This window comes from Macadamia integrifolia, unplaced genomic scaffold, assembly GCF_013358625.1.
Source record: "Macadamia integrifolia cultivar HAES 741 unplaced genomic scaffold, SCU_Mint_v3 scaffold453, whole genome shotgun sequence".
Lineage (NCBI taxonomy): Eukaryota > Viridiplantae > Streptophyta > Magnoliopsida > Proteales > Proteaceae > Macadamia > Macadamia integrifolia.
This window is the reverse complement of record NW_024870454.1, coordinates 185410-205338: the sequence shown is the minus strand read 5'-3', so window position 1 is coordinate 205338 and position 19929 is coordinate 185410. Positions and strand designations below refer to the sequence as shown.

At 37.8% G+C, this 19929-nt stretch overlaps 2 protein-coding genes across 2 annotated transcripts; one reads left to right on the top strand and one right to left on the bottom strand.

Annotated features, from left to right (window-relative positions):
- The first annotated feature begins 267 nt into the window (after positions 1–267).
- On the top strand, positions 268–7013 carry LOC122068692 (serine incorporator 3-like). The gene is made up of 7 exons (XM_042632569.1): positions 268–409; positions 576–798; positions 3317–3556; positions 4340–4451; positions 4540–4714; positions 6214–6454; positions 6538–7013. Exons 2-7 carry the CDS (start codon positions 609–611, stop codon positions 6825–6827), a joined length of 1248 nt encoding a protein of 415 aa, XP_042488503.1. The 5' UTR covers positions 268–409; positions 576–608; the 3' UTR covers positions 6828–7013.
- Positions 7014–7086: 73 nt separating this feature from the next.
- On the bottom strand, positions 7087–11443 carry LOC122068691 (protein TIC 55, chloroplastic-like). The gene is made up of 3 exons (XM_042632568.1): positions 10691–11443; positions 8453–8555; positions 7087–8342 (listed from the first exon to the last, which is right to left on the bottom strand). The coding sequence occupies exons 1-3, from the start codon at positions 11185–11187 to the stop codon at positions 7224–7226; spliced, it is 1719 nt and encodes a 572-aa protein (XP_042488502.1). The 5' UTR covers positions 11188–11443; the 3' UTR covers positions 7087–7223.
- Positions 11444–19929: the final 8486 nt, after the last annotated feature.

Genomic DNA, 19929 nt, shown 5'->3' with positions numbered 1-19929 from the left:
TAGGTGTGGGCCATCCAACTCTATGTCACCACTTTCAAGGGGAAAATGGTCTCCATCCAATGAAATTGAGACACATGTCAAATTACATAGAAGATGAGCGGACGGACTATCCATCGCCGAGTGGGAGTTAGAATCCAACGACAATAGTGTGGGTCCCATTTCACTGCAGTCGTGAGTTTTAAGTTGAACCCGTTTCACGTTACCTGTGGGTCCCCTCGAATAAGGTAAACCCACAAAGATTCTAATCCAATGGTCTTGGCTATACAAAGAGGAACCAGAAACACAAATCCATTATCTCCTGATTCTCCCATCTCCCTGGCGTATTAAGTGCTTTCTGCTTTCTTCCTCCCTTCAATTACTTTACGAGCGATTCTTTTCTGTTCTTCGATTTCTGAAGTCTGATCACAAGGTATCAATTCCTCTCTCTCTCTCTCTCTCTCTCATATCTTCGATTCTGTGTTGTGAAGGAGAATCGAGTTAAGATTTGAACTGTTAATTGTTTGGAACTGTCTCTGCTTGTTATGATTATGATTTTAATGAGATTTTCCTTTTGTGATGTGGAATTTCTGGTTTAGGTTTATGAGCAGTGAGTAGTTGGTAAGAGGAAGATGTTTGCCATTGCCGCTCCTTGCGTTGCCTCGTGCTGCGCAGCGTGCGCTTGCGAGGCATGCCGATCAGTGGTGTCTGGGATTGGCCGACGCTCCGCTCGTATTGCTTATTGTGGTTTCTTCGCTTTATCTTTGATTGTTTCATGGATTCTCAGAGAAGTTGCTGCCCCGTTTATGGAGAAGATTCCTTGTGAGTTTCTGACTTCGTCTTTGATTCTTCAAGTGCCCCTGAATTGTAATTTAATTTCTTATAGAAAATCTGGAACAACTTACCCTAGCCATAGAGACGAGCTTATTGTGTTTGAAAAAAAAAATGCATCTTTAGTAGCTGCAACAGACATCCGTTGAATCTTTACCAGACCAAGAAGTTCTTGCGTTCTATTGAACAAGGTTATTATTGTTTGCAAAAGAAAAAATCTCACGGCTGTTTAGGAAAGAATCTCCTTAATGGCTACTCTTATTTTTTCCACATGGAAAAATGATGGGGTAGATCTGATCATTGGATATCTAAGGAAGTGTGAATATATATGTCAAATTTTATCCACAAAGTTCAATCATTTATCCTCCCATCTAATGCCGTACTGTCGAACATGCATCCCCACTATTCTGTCCACCCTCTTGCTAGGGTCAGACTTTCTTAATACCACGTTTTTCCACTTGGAAAATAAATATTTGTCTGAAATTTCGCATTCGAGTAGAGAACCTTGGAGTCTACCTGTCTACAAAATTTCAGCTTGATTTAACGTGCCATATGGCAGATCTAGGCATCTGTTAAGGATTCTTTAATGTCTGTAGGAAAACCAGGTCCCTTTTAAGTGTTTACAATCATGTGGTCCTGAATAGTAATTTCTATGCAGGAAATCTGGTGCAACTTACCACAGTATGAGCTTAATTCGTTTGATAAAAAATGGAGTAAAGAAAAAGGCTTTATTAGACGAAACAAAAGTAATCCATTAAGGTTTAAAATTATTTGCTATTACACAGCTTTACTGACAATATTTGAAAGGCCTAGACACTATTTCCTTCAGATGAACAGAGTTATTTTATAGTATACAAAATGTTTAGCATGTTAACTTAATTTAAAAAGATAATTTTAGTGCCATCTTTTTCCCTTGAGTATATTGTATTATCATCCTCCTCAGCCACAGAAATTGATTCAGGTGCCAGGGGCCTTCCGAACATTGTATGGTGACTTATACTAATGTTATGTAGTACTGTGAGAATCCGTGGCCTTGTAGTTATCAGAATGGGTGGTTGTCAAATGGGACAATTGTTAACAGTATGTCAGCAGGGATTAGAACTGATCTTATACAGGGGTTCACTAGGTAACAAGTTGTATATGGTCCGATCCTCTTCTGAGATTTCTCTTCTTCTTCCTCCCTAGATGATTCTATAATGAGATTCTGAGGGAATAGTGGCCAATAGGGAAAAGCAGAGAGTGTTTTTTATTGAGATTTGAAGGGCACTGGGTGGTGTACTTAAGGGGATCTTGAAACTGTAAGAAATTGGCTTTTTGAATTAAAGGGTTGACTGTTGAAAATCAAGTGCCAAATGAATTTTCTGCATTTTGGGGGGTGTGGGAAAATAGGTCCTAGATTTTCAAGTTTCACACCTAGATACTCTACAACAACAACTTAGCCTTATCCCTATTAAATGGGGTCGGCTAAATGGATTACCCTCCAATCAGCTCTATTCAAAGCCATACATGATACAATGCCTAAACTATGCATGTCTTTCTTCACCACTTCTCCCAGAGTCATTTTAGGTCTGCCCCTAGCTCTTTTAGCTCACGTAACCTGAATCAAATCACTCTTCCATACGGAAGCATCTAAATTCATATGTTGTACTTGGCCGTGCCATCTCAAATGACTTTCTCATAGCTTATCATGTCTCGGAGCTACTCCCAATTCAACTCTAATTTGATAATTCCTTACTTTATCCTTCCTAGTTATACCACATAACAATCTCAACATCCTTATATCAGCTACATTTACTTTATCTATATGATGTTTCTTAACTACTCTAACATTCCATGCGATACATCATAGCTAGTCGTACAAATGTCTTATAAAATTTTCTTATAAGTTTTAAAGGAATACGTCAATCACACAACACCCCGGCCCAACATTACCTCTATTTATTTTACAGTAGAGATTTTGAGTATATTCTTGTTTAATCCACGTGTTAACAAATGTTCAATCAGTTGGGTTAAGACTTCTTCATTTTTATACAGTTGTATGATTAATCTGCATTCCGTTATGAATTGTCAATAATTAAGAGGTTGAAAATGTTTGAATTTCATCCTTCTGAGTTCTGCGATGTAAATACTTTTCCTTGGTTGAATAGTATTAGAATGTGCTTAATTGGATGGGGTATTGTACTGTCACATTTTTCCAGGCAAAATCCTAGATAAACAACTAGTAATCATTCAGAAATGTCTGATCTCTCGAAAATGCTACTACAAATATGTGGTCCCCTTAGTTTTTGTCAGGGAGGAGGAACTCCGTCCATGTAGGGTTCCCCATGCCCACACACAACCCCTGTTCTTAGGGAGCAGGGGCATCTTTTCATAGCCCCCCTGATAACAGGGGCTTTGAGTGGTTATGGGAACACAAGGTGGACAGAGTTCTTTCTCCCTTTTTGTAATTATGTCCCAGTTAATAATTCATGAGACTAATCTTATGATGATTGTCTTTGACTCTTTGCAGGGATTAATCATTTCCACCAAACTCCTGATAGGGAGTGGTTTGAAACAGATGCGGTGCTGCGTGTAAGCTTGGGAAACTTCATATTCTTCACCATCTTTGCTATTATAATGGTTGGAGTCAAGGATCAGAAGGATCCTCGGGATCAATTGCACCATGGTGGATGGATGCTGAAGATTGTTGGCTGGTGTATGTCGATAATTTTAATGTTTTTCCTTCCAAATGGGATCGTCAGTTTCTATGGTGAGAAGTTTTCTTTTAGAGTTTGAGATTAATTGACAACTATTGACATAGTTTTTTGAGAACTGGACCAGCTGGTCAAACCAGATTCAGCCAGGACCAGCCTCTTTTTGGTTAGGTCAAAATGCCCAAAGCCGGAAAAAGCGGAACTTAGCCCTTTTTGGTTCAATGATATCAGGTTTTTAAACTGTGATTATGACCTTCCCCATACCCTGCAGTGGTGGGAGCCTCGTGCACTGGGTACACCCTTATATTGTTAAGGGCATATTTGGCTAAGCTTATTGGGCTTCAGCTTCTAGGCTTCCAGAAGCCAGCTTCTCAAGTTTAAAAAGTGCAGCCAACCAAATTAAACATTTGGAATCTTTAATGCCTGAAGCACCAGAAGCCCAGAATGCTGTGGGGGTGGCATCTCGGGCTTATGTGGTAAAGATTCCACTCATTATATTTTGATTGGTCACACATTTTTTAATCCTTCAACACTCCATAAGCTGGCTTCTCAGAAGTGGCCCCAGAAGCCCCTAAACATGCACCAAGTATATTTGTACAGGAAAGGTGTTCTGGGCAGCGTGACAAGGAAGCTTTTCTCCTTGCCTTTCCACCCCAATTGAGCCATTTGGGATTTGCCTTATGTTAAATTACATTGCCACCTTAACTATATTGAACCATGCCATTCAAACATTGGATGGAGGCATGTATCATTGAACAAGCCTCGAACCTTATTTTAGTGTAGATTTTCTTCTTAGTACATTTGTTTTCGCTTGATCTGACAGTAAGTTTAAAATGCAGAGACAATTTCAAGATTTGGCTCAGGATTGTTTCTTCTTGTTCAAGTTGTCCTCTTATTGGATTTTGTTCATGAATGGAATGATAAATGGGTTAGAAAGAATGAGCTGTTTTGGTGTGTATTCTCTATTTCGCATTCTTTTAATACCATCTTTACCTTCTGATGCGTTCTTGATTTTCATCCTTGTGTACAATGGATACAGGTACATTGCATTGTTTGTTATTTCACTTGCATGTTATGTGGCAACATTCTCGTTCTCGGGGCTGCTCTTTCATTGGTTCACTCCATCAGGACATGACTGTGAACTCAACACCTTCCTTATTGTCTTGAATCTGATTTTGGTATTTGTCTTTGCAATCGTTGCACTGCATCCTGCGGTATGTTGTCTTTCTCTGGTATTTGGACTGGTTTCATCCTTTCCCTGGTTTGTTAACCTTGTGTTCTCATGACTGCATGATCACAGCCTCATTGTCAATTCAGTTATCTTATATACTTGTGTGGTATTGGAAAATGTAATTGTGTGGGTGCAACATGCATGGAAAACATGGTTCTATAGGCTAGCAATGGAAAATGAAACTGCCGAAAATGCATACCATGCTGATGATCCTTATCGCCTGATCAGTTTCAAAAATTTATAAAAATGGATAGAAAATATCAAATCACTTTTATCCATTGTTAAGTTTTTGACACTGATGTTGCATTGCAATTTAACTGCATATTGACTTAATTATAATACTGTAATTTACTAAAATTATGTGTGTGGTCCATTGGTTGATCAAGGAAAATGTTGTCAACATGTTACATTTTACCTCTGCTCTTTTTCCTTTAATTTTAAGGAATAATTAATAATGGTAACTTGTATAATAACTTGTGATAGACAAGAATAAGAGGTCATTGCTTGGAGCAATGGTAAAAGGTTTGGGCTGTCAGGGCAAATGACTGGGTTTGAATCTGGAGTGTGGCCACTTGGAGTAAAAAATGCCAAAGGTTGGATTGTCTCCAAACTCGCCCCTCCCAGGACCCTGCAGGTGGGACTGGCACTGGATAGTGGCCCTTTTTGATAGACAAGAATAAGCAAAAATTGGTGAAAATTTGATGAGATCAAGGGAAGACTCTCTCTCTCTCTCTCTCTCTCTCTATATATATATATATATATATATCTTTGCGAGATCATGAGAAAATCTTAAGTAATGACTTAATCCTGGTGTACCATCCATGATATTTGTGGTTCTCTGTGCGGTTATGGAATGAAACTTTTGGATCCTTGTAATGCCACTGATATATTTAATATTAACTTCATTCTAGGGTATAGGAGGTAAGGAGGGGTTATAAAAGAGGCGTTCAATGATGATATATCCTTTTTCCATGCTGCCATGCTGCAGTCTTTGAACCAGAAAATACAGAAGCAGACTATACCTATTCTAAAATTCCTATAGGTATCAGCAAACTGGAGTTTCCAAGAGAGGCTTTTTAAAACTTGGTTCAATTCTGTTATACCTGGATGCTTGATTTTTCCATCCATCCATCCATCTAATATCAATTAAATTCTAATTCCACTGCTGAGGGCTGCCACCTGGCATCTTACAGAATGCACATTTTAAGATTACAATTGCAGGAATGATTTTAAGTTGAAGCCCTAGTCATATCATTAATATAGAAGGATTGTGTATTCCAATAATGTTATGCTTCTTCCGTACTCCCTTTTCTTTTTTCTTCCTATAGGATGACTTGCCTTTCTTTGCTTCAGTTGTTTGAATGCGTGGACTTGGGACATAATGCATGCATATACTGGCTAATGCCTGTGTACTCGTGGTCAATCGTGGAAGTTTACTATTGTGCAGTCCTGTTTCACGGTTTTTATTGATCTTACAAACAGGTTGGTGGCAGCATTTTACCTGCTTCAGTTTTATCTCTGTACTGCACATACCTTTGCTACAACGGACTTTCCAGTGAACCGAGGGACTATGAGTGCAATGGCCCTCAGAGGCAATCCAACACTGTCCCAACAGGGACACTTGCCTTAGGACTTTTCACCACTGTTCTCTCAGTTGTTTACTCTGCCGTTCGTGCTGGATCGTCCACAACATTCCTTGCAGAATCAAGCTCATCCAATGCAGGTCAGTATTTGTTAACGGATTGTTAAAATATCTTATCTTTTTTCTCCTGGAGCCTCACATTCGGGTACCGTTGTGAACAACAGACAAGCCGTTGCTTCCATTGAACAAGGTTGATGATCAGGATGATGAGAAGAAGGATGAAGCTAGGCCAGTCAAGTATTCATATGCTTTCTTCCATATCATCTTTTCTCTCGCTAGCATGTACTCGGCAATGATTTTAACAGGTTGGTCAACTTCAGTTGGGGGAAGTGGAAAGCTGGTTGATGTTGGGTGGCCATCTGTGTGGGTCCGGATTGTTACAGCATGGGCGACTGCAGCTTTGTACATGTGGTCTCTAGTTGCCCCTGTTTTGTTCCCAGACAGGGAGTTCTGAATGACTTCCAATCCTTCAAACTTTCGTGATATATGACCTTCACCATTGTACATCTGTAAATCTGTTGCATATGTGGCATTGTGGCTACAAAGACTATCCCCTTTTTTGTGTGGGCATTATGTTGTGGAACAGTTGACAGTTTAATAATACAATGTGGTGTGCCAAGGGTGCCATGGATTCTCTCTCTCTCTCTCTCTCATGGAAATGGAACTCGCAAGTTGAATATATGTGTTAGTGCGTGAAGAATTCATACCAAACATGAGCCGTGAAACCATTCTTGCATTGACTCTTTAAATGGTTTACATACCTCATAGCACACATATTGGATTAATAGTCATGGAGTGAAAGAAAAACAGCCAACAATGTATAGAATTAATTACACATGTATCCTTTGTCTTATGCTCGCCGATGCTTCCGAATGAAATTAGTCATGTTCATTGCAATTACAGTAGAACATGCATATACCCCGGCAAGGAACACTGCTGTTGAAACCAAGTAAAGGGTCTTCCACTGTCTCCCAGACACTAGAATTGCTAATGCAGTTGAAGAAATTGCCATGATAGAAAGGGCATTCTTCCAAGCATGGAAAGATTGCACAGCATTTCGACATACCTTGCAATGGATGACATGACGGAAATATCGGTTGGCTGGATTAGGTGCATGCATCGTTCCCACTCCCCCTTTGGCAGGCAAAGAAGCAGAGATCCCAGCAACCAGCCCTGCTGGTGCATGTTCCAGAACAGCTGGTTCCTTAGGCAGTGAGATTGTGCTATGACCAAAGTGATATGGCATCCCATGCCCAACCTTATCCATCCACTTCCGGTACTCAGTAACCCAGGTGTCCGAAAACCTCATGTTAAGGTACAACTCCTTAGTGGGAACCTTCTCCCTTATAAGAACCTCATTTTGGGAAGAGAGGAACCCCATGTCTTGCTCGAAAACCTTACTTGCATTTTGATGGAAGTACCACTGAGGAAATAACTTTATAAGGGGGGATCTTCTAGTTCCTCCAAATCTCACAATGAGCATGGACTTCCCTTGTCCTGCTGGTCGACATAGAAAGAGACCTGAGAAGTATTGTTTCTCCCCATTTTTGTCAACAAACTCTCTGTTGTTCTGAAGAACACATGGTGCCTCAAAGCGAAGAAAGTTTGGCATTCCCTGGTCCATTTCTCTGCCCCAATGGCCTGCAAAGCCCCGACCAGTCCGCTCTGTTACCTTGAACAGCAGTGGTTGTGCTTCTTCTCTCTTTGCAGTCCAATCTGTCCTATCATGTGAGATTGGGATATGGGCAGGATCCATTAGATTCTCAAGGAGTATTGAGTGATCATACGGTAGCACATGTATGGTGGAGACATCTTGGAAACCTGGCCGAGCAAAGTTTTCAAACCACGGCAATTTATCAGGGTTTGCTGGGTTCTTGTCTGACATCCAAACCCATACAACTCCTTGAGAGTCTCTCACTTCGTATGTCTTCAAACAAGCTGATCGAGGAATGCTCGCACCAGCTGGAAGCTGTAGAGGACAGATTTATAGACCTCATCAAGTATTCTTCTTTTGAAGTCCGAGTACATTGGTAATGAATGAGAGAACAGAAGATAAATTGAAGTAGAAAACAGATGTACCTGAGGTATCTTTACACATTTACCATCACCTTCAAATTGCCAACCGTGGTATAGGCATTCCAATTTTCCGTCGACCAACTGACCTTCAGATAGTTTTGCCAATCTAAATCAAAAGTTAGAGATCAAGATCAATGTTACTATGATCATGGAAGAGATCCTGAGATAGTACTCCAACTTAAGTTAACCCTTGCCCGGAAAGAGGAGGTTGGTGTAATAAACTTGAAGGTATCCAAATGAATTTGCTAGCTTCACCTTTCCTATTCAATTCAGAACAACAAATACCTCTCTCATCTGAGATGCATGTTCCCTGAAGTTTTCTCTTGAAAGTTTTTCTCTGATAGAAGTCTAAAATATGACTAGTTCAGAAAATTTTAGAGTAGCCTGAGAGATTATAAAGTGCATGTATGTAGTGTGTATAAAAATTAAAGAGAATATACATATTTGACCATCAAATAAAGTCAAAAGAACCAAGAAAATACATTTGATAACTTTGTGTATGGAGGCATATATGATGTTCACACTAGTTCATCATCAACAGGTAATACAAACACCAGATTTTACTACCAACAAGTTGTTGAAAAGAAGTCATAAGAACTATTCTGCAACCTTCAGGCCAATAATTCCATGTACCTCAACATCTGCTAAAGGATCCAATCTTAATGTGGAAATTTACCCTGGAAGGATATTAAACACCCTAGATGTAGTATTAACCTGGACAATCTAATGGAAAATAAATATACAAGGAAAATGTTTTATGAATCATAATGGAGAGCTTATCAGTGGTGCTTGGCAAGCCTGAAGAAGGTGTTGGGGACATTTCACACTTGGTAATGCCTTCTCAGATGATTTGAGTTGCCAAAGCTACCTATGAGGGCCATTTCCCAGACAAGCTTCACATTCTTTTGGTTTACATAGGATCATTTCACAAAATTTACACATAAACATATGGTTTCAGTCTCACATTTGGTTCCATCTTTTGCTTGGTCTGTTTTGCGGGAGTTTCATTGAATTTGACTAATCAAATTAGTTGATAGAAGCTTTTCAGCACTGTAAGTTCATTTTGATGGATGAAAGAAATCCTTTCTTAAACCCCCCCCCCTGGGGCAACAAAAAAAAAAAAGTCACAGTAAAAGGTTCTTTATTTTAAATGGGGAACCTAAACTTATGAAATATGAAGAAGTGGGATTACAAGGTAAGAGGACAGAAGAACTAAAAATAGAGGTGTATAATTTAACAAAATGCAACAAATGGGGTTAGGCCCTGAAATAGTTTAGACCACTTTGACTGAATTAAAGCTGAGCCAACTCAAAAGTTAACAAGTGCAACAACCAACTCCACAAAAAAAATGTATACCCTCTTATAGAAAGTAGTATTACTTTCGAGAGAATTGAATCACTGGCTCTGTTTTCTATATATTTAATTTTTAATTCAAAATTTATTTTCTCTGATTCATAAGCATGTGCCAGTCCTGCAGTTACCAATGCAATGCAGAGCATCAACCGTAAAATGTGTTTCCATTATAAATTCAATCCACCATATATGTGGCAATTCTTCGCCTGACTTGCCAAACTAATTGGTTTTTCTTGGTTATTTCCACTATTTCTGTACCACAAGACATTCTATGAACAATCATATGTTCATAAGAACTTTACCACCACAAACCCCCCCCCTCCAAAAAAAAAAAACCCACAAAACATGAATCAATACATTACTTTTCCACCAAAAAAAAAAAAAAAAATACAATTACTTATTTTTCACTCTTAATTTAGGACTTATTGTAGTTCAACATCAAAATGTATTCCAAAACCAACAAAGCAATTAACCAAGAATTTCTATTGGATCTCATAAATCAATTTCTACTTCAAAAATCATGCCAATTACAGATTCCTACATATTGAACCAAGAAATGCCAAGGATACTGCCCTCATCCCTTGAGTAGCCTTTCTACAGAATCAGGCAATCATAGTGCAATTCTACAATTTTAAAATGGTTGCCGTAACTCAGTGTGCAGGCCTGCAACAGGAATGTAGAGTAGTCTCCTATTATTAAATGAATTCTCGAATCCAATTTTGTTATTTTTTTGTGTTTGGTAGGCTCCAATGTCTGTAACCATGCAAAATCCAGTGACCCACTTGATCATTTGTCGAAAAGAAGTAGAAGAAATGGAAAAAGGAAGTACCCAATAACCATTAAGAATCAAATAAGCAGAAAAGAATCCAAAACCCAATGGTTGGTTACCTGTGAGGGCATCTATCTTCATAGCAATGAAGAAAACCACATCCATCTCTGTACAGCACGATCTGCTTGTCAAAGACATTGAGACCCAAAGGAGCATCATCTGGAATATCCCTAGTTAGATACAGAGGATACCACTCCTCTCTCCAATCATAATCCACAACAGACTTTTCACCAATTTCTTGTTCCTCCACGGTAGATCCCAGAAGAACCGTCTGATCATCTTCTGATTCAGCAGGTTCCTCCTTTTCATCAACAGAGACAAACCCCCCTACCTCTGTAACTGCAGAACATTTGATCACTCCCCTCCTTGCTTGATTCAGTTTTCTTCTCGGACCCAGATCAGTATGTGAAGCTGAGAACATGTTTGGAACAGAAAGAGAAGAATATGTCCTTGTTCTTCTTCTTCTTCTTGTTTGTCTTGTATTGGTGAGATTGTCAGAGAAGGGAAACCTTTTTGAGAGGGTAATTTCAGAGAGAAAAGTTCGTAACAGAGCCATTTTTTTTTTTTTTTTTGCTGAACTGAACAAGAACAAACTGAAGAGGGAAAACGTAGCAAGAAGTAGAAGAAAATGAAGTAACTATAGTCTTTAGGGAGCTCCAGACCACACAAAGCCTAAAGTTCTAGAATCGTGAGTCTGTGACTAGTGAGAGAAATGTGCAAGCGAAAATTTCTAGAAAGAGACAAAACATAGGAAAATAAGACTACACGCAAACTAAATACAGCTTATACGATGGCTCCAACTTGTCAACTGTGGTAGAAGCCAAGAAAGATTTTTCTTCTCTCTGCTTTCCCTCTTCTCTTAACAGATAAATCAAGTCCGACTTACTAGAAATTTTTAGTTTGTTCATTTCTTCCTGTGAGCAACATGGATCACATTTTAAACCAACCACGTGGATTAATGGAAATAGTGGTGCATGCTCTAAATGTTGGGGGTACAATGTCTTTTAATACCATCTGTAGCTAAAGTGGATTGTTGTCGAGAAAATTTTGTTAAGAGTATTTTTATGAACCTTTTGGGACAAAGACAGGCATGCTAGCAGGTCACTTAGGAATTAGGTATACTAGCATCTTCTGACCGTTAGATGAAATAGAAAAGATCTCATCCGTTCATAAATATTACCTTACATAATCTTCTCAATACCGTCACTCTATAAACCTTTTTTCTACTTTTCTGCGGCCGGCTCCCCTCCCTTCGACAAATTTGTATCTCCTTCACCATCTTTCTCTCTCTCTCTCTCTCTCTCGTCCTGCATGCCCCCTGCAATTGAGAGGGATTTCACAGCCATCTACAACTCTTAGTTTTTGTTAATGGCAACCATAGTTTGCCCTAATTATATTTCTTGTTTCTTATTTTAAATTTGCAACTGTAAGAAAGAAATTTTACCCAAACCATCATTTATTCTCTCTATATCTCTCTGAATCAAACCCACAGAAAGCAAGTGATTGAAAAATTTTACCCAAACCATCGTCGTCATCGTCATCACGAGGTCATGATCATCATCATTTTTATCGTAATGGACTAATGCTCTGGTTCTCTTCCTTGAACGTTTAATACAACTAGAAGAACCATTGTCTGGATTTAATCTAACGACCCTCCTCCCACTTCCATCTACATGATGGATCCCATTAGGCAAGAATTCCTCATCATCCTAGCTGTAGTCAACTTCATCATCTTTAGAAATTCTTGTTCTTTTGTGTGAACGTTTAACGCTAGGTTTCCTTTGATCTCAAATAACGGATCGGGATTTCAATCCAATAACCCTTTTCTCCTCCTCCTCTTGACTCCTGCCACTTACCGCCTCAAAATCAAAAGTTTCCTTTGAATCTTCTCCAGCAAAGGAAGAAACGTAAAATCGGTAATTATAAGATGTATAATTTCCTTCATCTAAATCATCCGAACCCTCTTCTTTAGAACGAACCCTCTCTTTCCACTGTGCCGAGGAACTAATTTTCTTCCCCTTCCCATCTTTGAATAAGGAAACACTAGGGATTAAATTCAATCATAGAAAACAAAAAATTTTTTTTTTTTTTGGTGGAATAGAAAACAAAATTCAAGATATTCGGTCGTCTTCCATTTGTTCCTGGACTATATCAATTGGGTGAAGAATAAACAGAGAATTTTAAGAAAAATCAAAATCTCAAAAATAAGAAACTGCCCAGAATTCCATCGGAGAAGACAATCTATTCACCGCTAAAGCTTCTTTGATCTGTTACTGGAACAAGAAGATCAGCATCAACTTACCCAAACCAGCGTTTTTTCTCTCCAAGGCATCTCCTTTGAACACCGTGGAGTCATCCTACCTCACCAAACTCGCCGGTGTAGGAGAAAAAGATGGAGATAAGATGTAGCAGCAGTAGAGTGAAAGTTTAGATCTTTTCCCTTCATCTAACGGTTATATTTAAGATGACCAATCCTATGGTTAAAATGCGCTAGCATACCTAATTCCTAGGTGACCTGCTAGCATACCTATCCCTCTCCCAAATTGTTTATATAGGATTTCGCTATTATTTGTGGTGAGGTTTTCTTGCTCTACAAGCAATCTGCGAGAAGGTGAGGATAAACGTTGTAACCCTATTCTCTATTGATAGTGAAATAGGATCTCATCTCACTGACGTTGTAGGCAATTTTGTCAAACTTCATAAATCTATGTGCATTGTGATATACCATATATATATATATATATATTCGTTGATTGATCAACGGTTGGGTTATCAGACCCAAGACCAGATCAGCAGGAGCATGAGCATGGAACCTGCCCCCCCTCGAAAGATCACCGAGCACCCAACCAACCTCACAAAAGTACCAACACTAATAACCCACTTGACTCAAGATTATGGACTACGAGTGTTAACCTGGGTCAGACGGTTGCTTAACCCTTAACCCTACTGTGGTCAGGTTAACGGTTGGAGGATCTTACTATGGTTTGGTTAGCGGTTAGTGGACCTTACTTTGGTTAGCGGTAAGTGGATCTTACTATGGTTTGGTTAACGATTGCGGTAAGTAACTCAAGTCGAGTTAATCGTTATGGTCTCAGGCAGCTAGGCCACGATGGAAGATCTCTTCAATAAGGTAAGGACACGCGTCTATATGGCAGAGCCTCTTGACCAATGAGAAAGACCCTTGCTACCTATATAATGAAGGTTGGCTCGGCTATGGAAAGGGGTAAGCTCTTAATACATTGAACACCCTACATTATAGTGTTATGGAGACTGACTTTGGTATTGGAGCCTGGTCCCAGAGCTCTCTCCGGGCCAGCTTCTAATTTGTGTTCTGCATGTCTACGCCAGGTGGAAATGCGTAGTAACACATTGTGTGATTGCTTGTTTTTGCTTTTTCATTCTTTTTTGCATCATTTTAGGATTGTATTTCTACACTTACAATCAATCAGAGTAGATAGAAAAGTTGGTGGGTAATCATAGATAGACACAAATTTTGTGAATATTGTTCTTTTATGAGCCACAAGCCTGGGTGTATTGAAGTTATTAGTAAAAAAAAAAAAAAAGAAAAAAAAGGCTTCAATACAGCCCAGGGATTGACACCAGCCAATTATAGCTTCACATTTGGAATCAACTGTACAGTTCCCCCTACCCCTACCCCTACCCCTCCCCCAGCATATTTACTTGTTTAATGCACAACTCTTACCTTACAGGTATAACATTCTGGTTCCAAGAACTTGGCACACAACCCTTGCAATGAGCATGGATTTCCCTTGCCACTGGTTGACAAAGAAAGATAGCGGAGAAATAAATACTATTTCACCCCGTCTTCAAAACGTAGGGAAGCTGTAGCTTGAAAGGCAATGCTAGCAGCCTAGGCATTTTAGAGGTCTTCCTTGTATGATTGATACCTCGTCATAATCATCTAGGGAGGCAGATCCATTGTCTTTCTCTTCTTGTTTTTGGTTGGAGCGCCATGGGATGTTTCTCATCTTTTCTTCAATTCTACATTCTCTCTCCGGATATGGAAAGGGATACTTCACCAGTGTTGGGCCCGTAGGATAAGGGTGGTGACCCTTGAAAGAGAGACGGTGTGGGTCAAGAAAAATTTTAAAGGGAAAACTGGCTTTGATTTGGTGAGCATATTAGCACTTGATGCTTTTCATTTTACCATAGTTGGTGGGATAGAAACCGAACTGGGCAAGGAAATCTAGATCTATGCATTAGATATAGGACGCAAATCTCTCTTTGATGCTCTCGGAAGACTTGGGAAGCGAATCCCCCAGAAGCAGACATTGCCTTCTCTTGGGAACTTCTCATGAGGGTTCCTAAGGAGCATGGTTTCAAGTATGATATCTTATCTGCTGCATCGGTCGTATCGTATTGGTATCGATTAAGATCGATTCCTGATCTTTGATCTATCCGGATCGATTACCCATAACATTTCAGAGGTAAAATAGTGGAAAATAAAGGACAAAAGTGACCGATATGCATCAATCATCTCTGATACTGATCTAAATCGAATTGATATCAATGAAGATCGATACCAATACCGATACCAAGAATTAAATCCATGCTGAGGAGCCTCTTCGAGTTTGTGTTTTAGTTTTTAAAGCTTTCTATTTTCTTTATGGGCAAGGGAGCACTCCACTCTCCCACGTCCTCTTCAAACACAGTTGGACGTGGGGAACACTAGATGAACATCATTATTTCTCCCTTTCTTTATTTTCCTATTGTTTTTCCCTTTTTTTTTTTTTTCTTAGGTGTGGTGGGGTGAGCGGACTTGACTGCAGCTATCGGCCTTGTTGAATATATTCGTTATCTTCACCACCACCCTTTACATCCCCTCTCCAAAAAAAAAAAAAAAAAAAACCCACAAAACATGAATCAAATACAATTACTTATTCCACCAAAAAAAAAAAAAAAAAAAATTCTCAAACTAGAACCTCTAATAAATCTAAAGTGAAAGAATGAAACAATCTACATCATGTAGCTGATAAGTATAGTAGCTACAAGTATAGTCCAATATTCCTCCCACTCAATCTGTCAATTTGTACCTGCCATACTCATGAAATAATAGATCAATCACAACCTCACTTTGGATAGGATTTGGCTCTTCTACTGCATAATAGAGGTGGCAGTAGAAGATCTCCAGAGTGTTCGATCTAAGCTATTGCCTCTATTGCGAATTGGAGGAGCCCCATCCCCTTGGATAAGCATAGATAAGACTAAGGTGACGTGAGTTGAATGATCCTTTCTTCTAAGTCAGTCAAGCTCTCAGCTTTTTTTTTTTTTTTTTTTTTTGTGGGGGGGGGTGTTAAAAGCTCTCAATATTAGTTAGGTTGAGAAATGGTGAAGCAATACTCTATGTTATCCTAACTAGCAATTATGCTTGCCAAAATACAAGAAAACAAAAATTCTCCTCATAAATGGAGAGATTGACACACAACCCTGCATGGAGCAATAGAATTAGAAGTGATTGATAGATTGTGCAACCAAACAATCCAAACAGGCTTATAATCACCACCGTAATGTGTAACATAGGATTTAAGAATAAAAATAAGTAAAAATAGATATGACGACAAAGTCCCTCTCCACAGACGAGAGGAGAGAAAATGTGGCCTAAATCTACCTTTTTAAGGTCTTGTGATGAGAACTCTGTTTTGAATATTGAAAGGGTTTTGGATCTTTGATTTGAACTTTGGGTAGAGATTTAAGAGAAAACACATTATTAAGTGTTTAGGAGAGGGTTCTCTAAGCAAGCAGGTACTTTACGCTTTCTCACATTGATTTATTTAATTGTTTTTAAATATAATATAATAATTCATGTTGTAGTGTTTGCCGAAAAATTATAGAAGACTAAGAGGTAAACCAAGTGATCAATTCAAAAGAAAAAATGCATTCGGCATCCAAAGGAAATTCACCTAAGGGATAAGAGAACTTAAAAAGAACTACTTCTTCTTAAAAGCCAAAGGCTCAAATTATGAATAAACTCCAAGCATGTTCCATTCTATTTACTAGTGTAAGCTTATGTAGATGAGCATGGAACATAGGCAATTTCCAAGAATGAAAATAAGACTAATTGGAAGAAAAAAAAACATGGGGAAGATAAACAAATATCCAATAGGAAATGACCTTGGAAACCTTAAAAGGAATTTCCACATCTTGAAAAGTCTAGAAATATAATGTTTGAAGTGCCCAAGAAGTCCTAGAACTGAATGTGAATGGAAGTTGGGCTGAAAAAATGAATTTCAGACTTCTAAGAGTCTCTAGTCAGCCCAGACACACTTTACCAAAATGACTATAATTTCTTCTAGAAAATAGCGAATGATGCATCATTTTTTTTTTTTTTTTGAAAAATAGACTTCTAGATCTTTCCATCCATATATGAAACGACTTCTATTTTTTTCTGAGTTAGTTCAGGTGTCTCTGTGAAGTTACTCCAAAATCCTAGATTGCAACTTTTATTTCCAGTTTCTATCCTTTGGCTTAGGCTTGTGGGCTTATTGGACTAAGTTGTTGGGCCATTTGAAAATGCTTCTACATCACTTTTCCTTCTATTTGCTAATCAGGAAAAGAAAATCATTAAAAAAAAAAAAAAAAAAAAAAGAAGAAGAAGACAAAAAAGAATGATTATACAATGATTTTTTATGTGTCTCTCTCTCCTCAAATTCAATTTTTTTTCTTTCCTTCCAAACATAGTTTGGTAGCCAAGAGAAGAAAAGAAAAGTAAAAAATAAAAAAATTATACTTCTCTTCGTTTAAGAAATTCTCTTTGTGCTTGGTATGTCCTGAACCAAGACAAGATTCATTTTTTAATTTCAAAATTCACTTTGGGAATGGTGAAGTTTCTTTTGCAACTAAAGAAAATCTTACCAAAAACACAAGAAAGCATAAGAAAATACAATAATTTTCATTTTGTTTTCTTTTCTTCTCTTTTAATGGTAGCCAAACACACATACTTTTTTTTATTATTTTCTTACTATTTCATTTCACTTATATTCTTTTCTTTTCTTCTATTTTCTAGATTCTTCTTTCTTTCTTTTCTTTTCTTTTTTTTTTTCTCTTGGCTACCAAACATAGCCTAAGTTTTTTTAATTTGAATTACAATTATATGCCATTATGTACACCGCCTCCATTAATTAATCTACTCACATCATTAACTAATTATTATATTCATATCTGTGAATCCGTAACTTCCTCTTACACAAAAAAAAAAAAAAAAAAAATGTAACTTCCTCACAATTATGGTGCATGTAATTTTAGATTGGGGGACAGGAATTTCTTTCTTAAAAAATGTGGATGATAATTGGTTCTATTTTTGTATTCTTATTTGGGTTTGACCTATAATGAGGAGAAATGCACTAACTAAGAGATGTATCCAGTTAAAAAAAAACACAAAAAAAACTCTCCCCCTCTTGGGTGAACCTAATTGAAAGCAATCAAGTAGAGTTTGACGGAGTAATTTATCAAACAAAATGCATGAAATAAGAAAGCTCTTAAAAAAGCAACTAAATGCATAAATCAGTAAACAAATCCATCATAGACACACACATATTAACTCCATCAATTTAACGTGGAAAACCTCCCCAACGAGAGGAGTAAAAATCACAGGACCGTAGTCCATTAAAATCCACTATCTCCAAATAATGGGAATACATAAAAGTCTTCTCTAACTGAAATTAGAGGCATACAATCATTCCAAAGATCAAGAATAGCATATCCTTGGCATACATCATTAACATGATGAATTCCCAAAAGAGAGAATGAAGAGATTGAAGAGATCTCACCAAAACAGGGACAACAAAAAATGTTATTAGAACACTGAGTTAGAGAACTCCAAATAATAATCACACTGTATAAAATGAAGACTAGTGTGTTGCGATACTATTATTAAAAAGCAGCTCAATCGGACCACGGATGACCATTCGATAGAGCTCTTGAAGATGACTGTGCAGTGTTTTCAAACCCATATTTTTCTGCTTCATTTTCTTCTTCTTCTTTTTCTTCTTCTTTTTTGATTCTTTTAGCTGGTTTCTCAATATTAAAAACTATTAGATAATAATTTTTCGCATAAAGAAGGTCATCAATTTTTTCTTTCCAAACATGATAGTTTGAACTAATTAAAATAATCATTCTACTTGTATTAGTTTCCATTGTTTAGTCTAGACATGCAATTTAGCAAATAACTTTACTCTAATACCACTTTAATGGGGAGAAATGCACTAATCAAGAGATGTACCTGGTCAATAAAAAAAACACGGAATAAACTCTTCCCCTCTTGGGTGAACCTAGTAGGAAGCAATCAAGTATAGTTTGATGAGTAATTTATCAACACAATTTGTGCAATAATTAAACTTCCAAGAAAGCAACTAAATATATAAATCAGTGAACAAATCCATCATAGACACACACACACACACACACACACACACACACATTAACACCATCAATTTAACATGAAAAATCTCCCCAATGAGAGGAGTAAAAACTATGGGACTGTAGTCCATTAAAATCCATTATCTCCAAATAATGGGAATACACAAAAGTCTTCTCTAACTAAGATTAGAGGCATACAATTAGTCAAACAAGATGAACTCTCAAAAGAGAGAAGGAAGAGATTGAAGAGATTGAAGAGATCTCACTAAAACAGGGGCAATGAAAACATTGCTGAAAACTTAGTTGGAGAACTCCAAACAACAATCACACCGTACAGAATGAATATCAATCTGTTACGATATTGCTATGAAAAATCAGTTCAATCGGACTACAGATGACCATCCGATCGAGCTCTTGAAGATAATTATGCAGTGTTTTCAAACCCATATTTTTTTGCTTCCTTTCTTTTCTTCTTCTTCTATCGATAGCCGCTCTCACACGTTCCCTTTTTTAACTTCAGCCTTATTATAAAAACAATGTCAAATGAGGAAACACTCATACCCTTGTGACAAAAGTATTCTCCTTATGTGCCTCAAATAGAAATAGGTTTCACCTAAGGAAGGTGAGCATTTTTGACCATCTTCCACAAGGAGGGAAACCTAACCCAACAACCTGAGATCCCCATAAGCTAAGTTTAAACTAAACTTCTCTTAGGCACCTTTTAAGATCCACTTACTATGTCCCTTGAGGTTGCCACTTCTGTCTCACTAGTTTGCATAGTATTCCTATGTAGGCATTGGAATTGGTTTGAACCTCCCTCTTCTTTTATCAAAGAATTTTTTTTTTTTAATGGAAAGAAATGATTTTTTTTTTTAATGCGAAAGAGAAATCAGTGTTTAGGTTGATAAAAAAAAAAAAAAAA

Bases quoted from the DNA above. Each gene is read 5' to 3' on its own strand.
- LOC122068692 (XM_042632569.1), top strand. From the start codon at position 609: ATGTTTGCCATTGCCGCTCCTTGCGTTGCCTCGTGCTGCGCAGCGTGC. The intron at 799-3,316 runs GTGAGTTTCTGA...GACTCTTTGCAG, and splicing joins GTTTATGGAGAAGATTCCTT to GGATTAATCATTTCCACCAA. The intron at 4,452-4,539 runs GTGTGTATTCTC...CAATGGATACAG, and splicing joins AGAAAGAATGAGCTGTTTTG to GTACATTGCATTGTTTGTTA.
- LOC122068691 (XM_042632568.1), bottom strand. From the start codon at position 11,187: ATGGCTCTGTTACGAACTTTTCTCTCTGAAATTACCCTCTCAAAAAGG. The intron at 8,556-10,690 runs GTAACCAACCAT...CTTTTGATTTAG, and splicing joins GAAGATAGATGCCCTCACAG to ATTGGCAAAACTATCTGAAG. The intron at 8,343-8,452 runs GTACATCTGTTT...TGTCCTCTACAG, and splicing joins AATGTGTAAAGATACCTCAG to CTTCCAGCTGGTGCGAGCAT.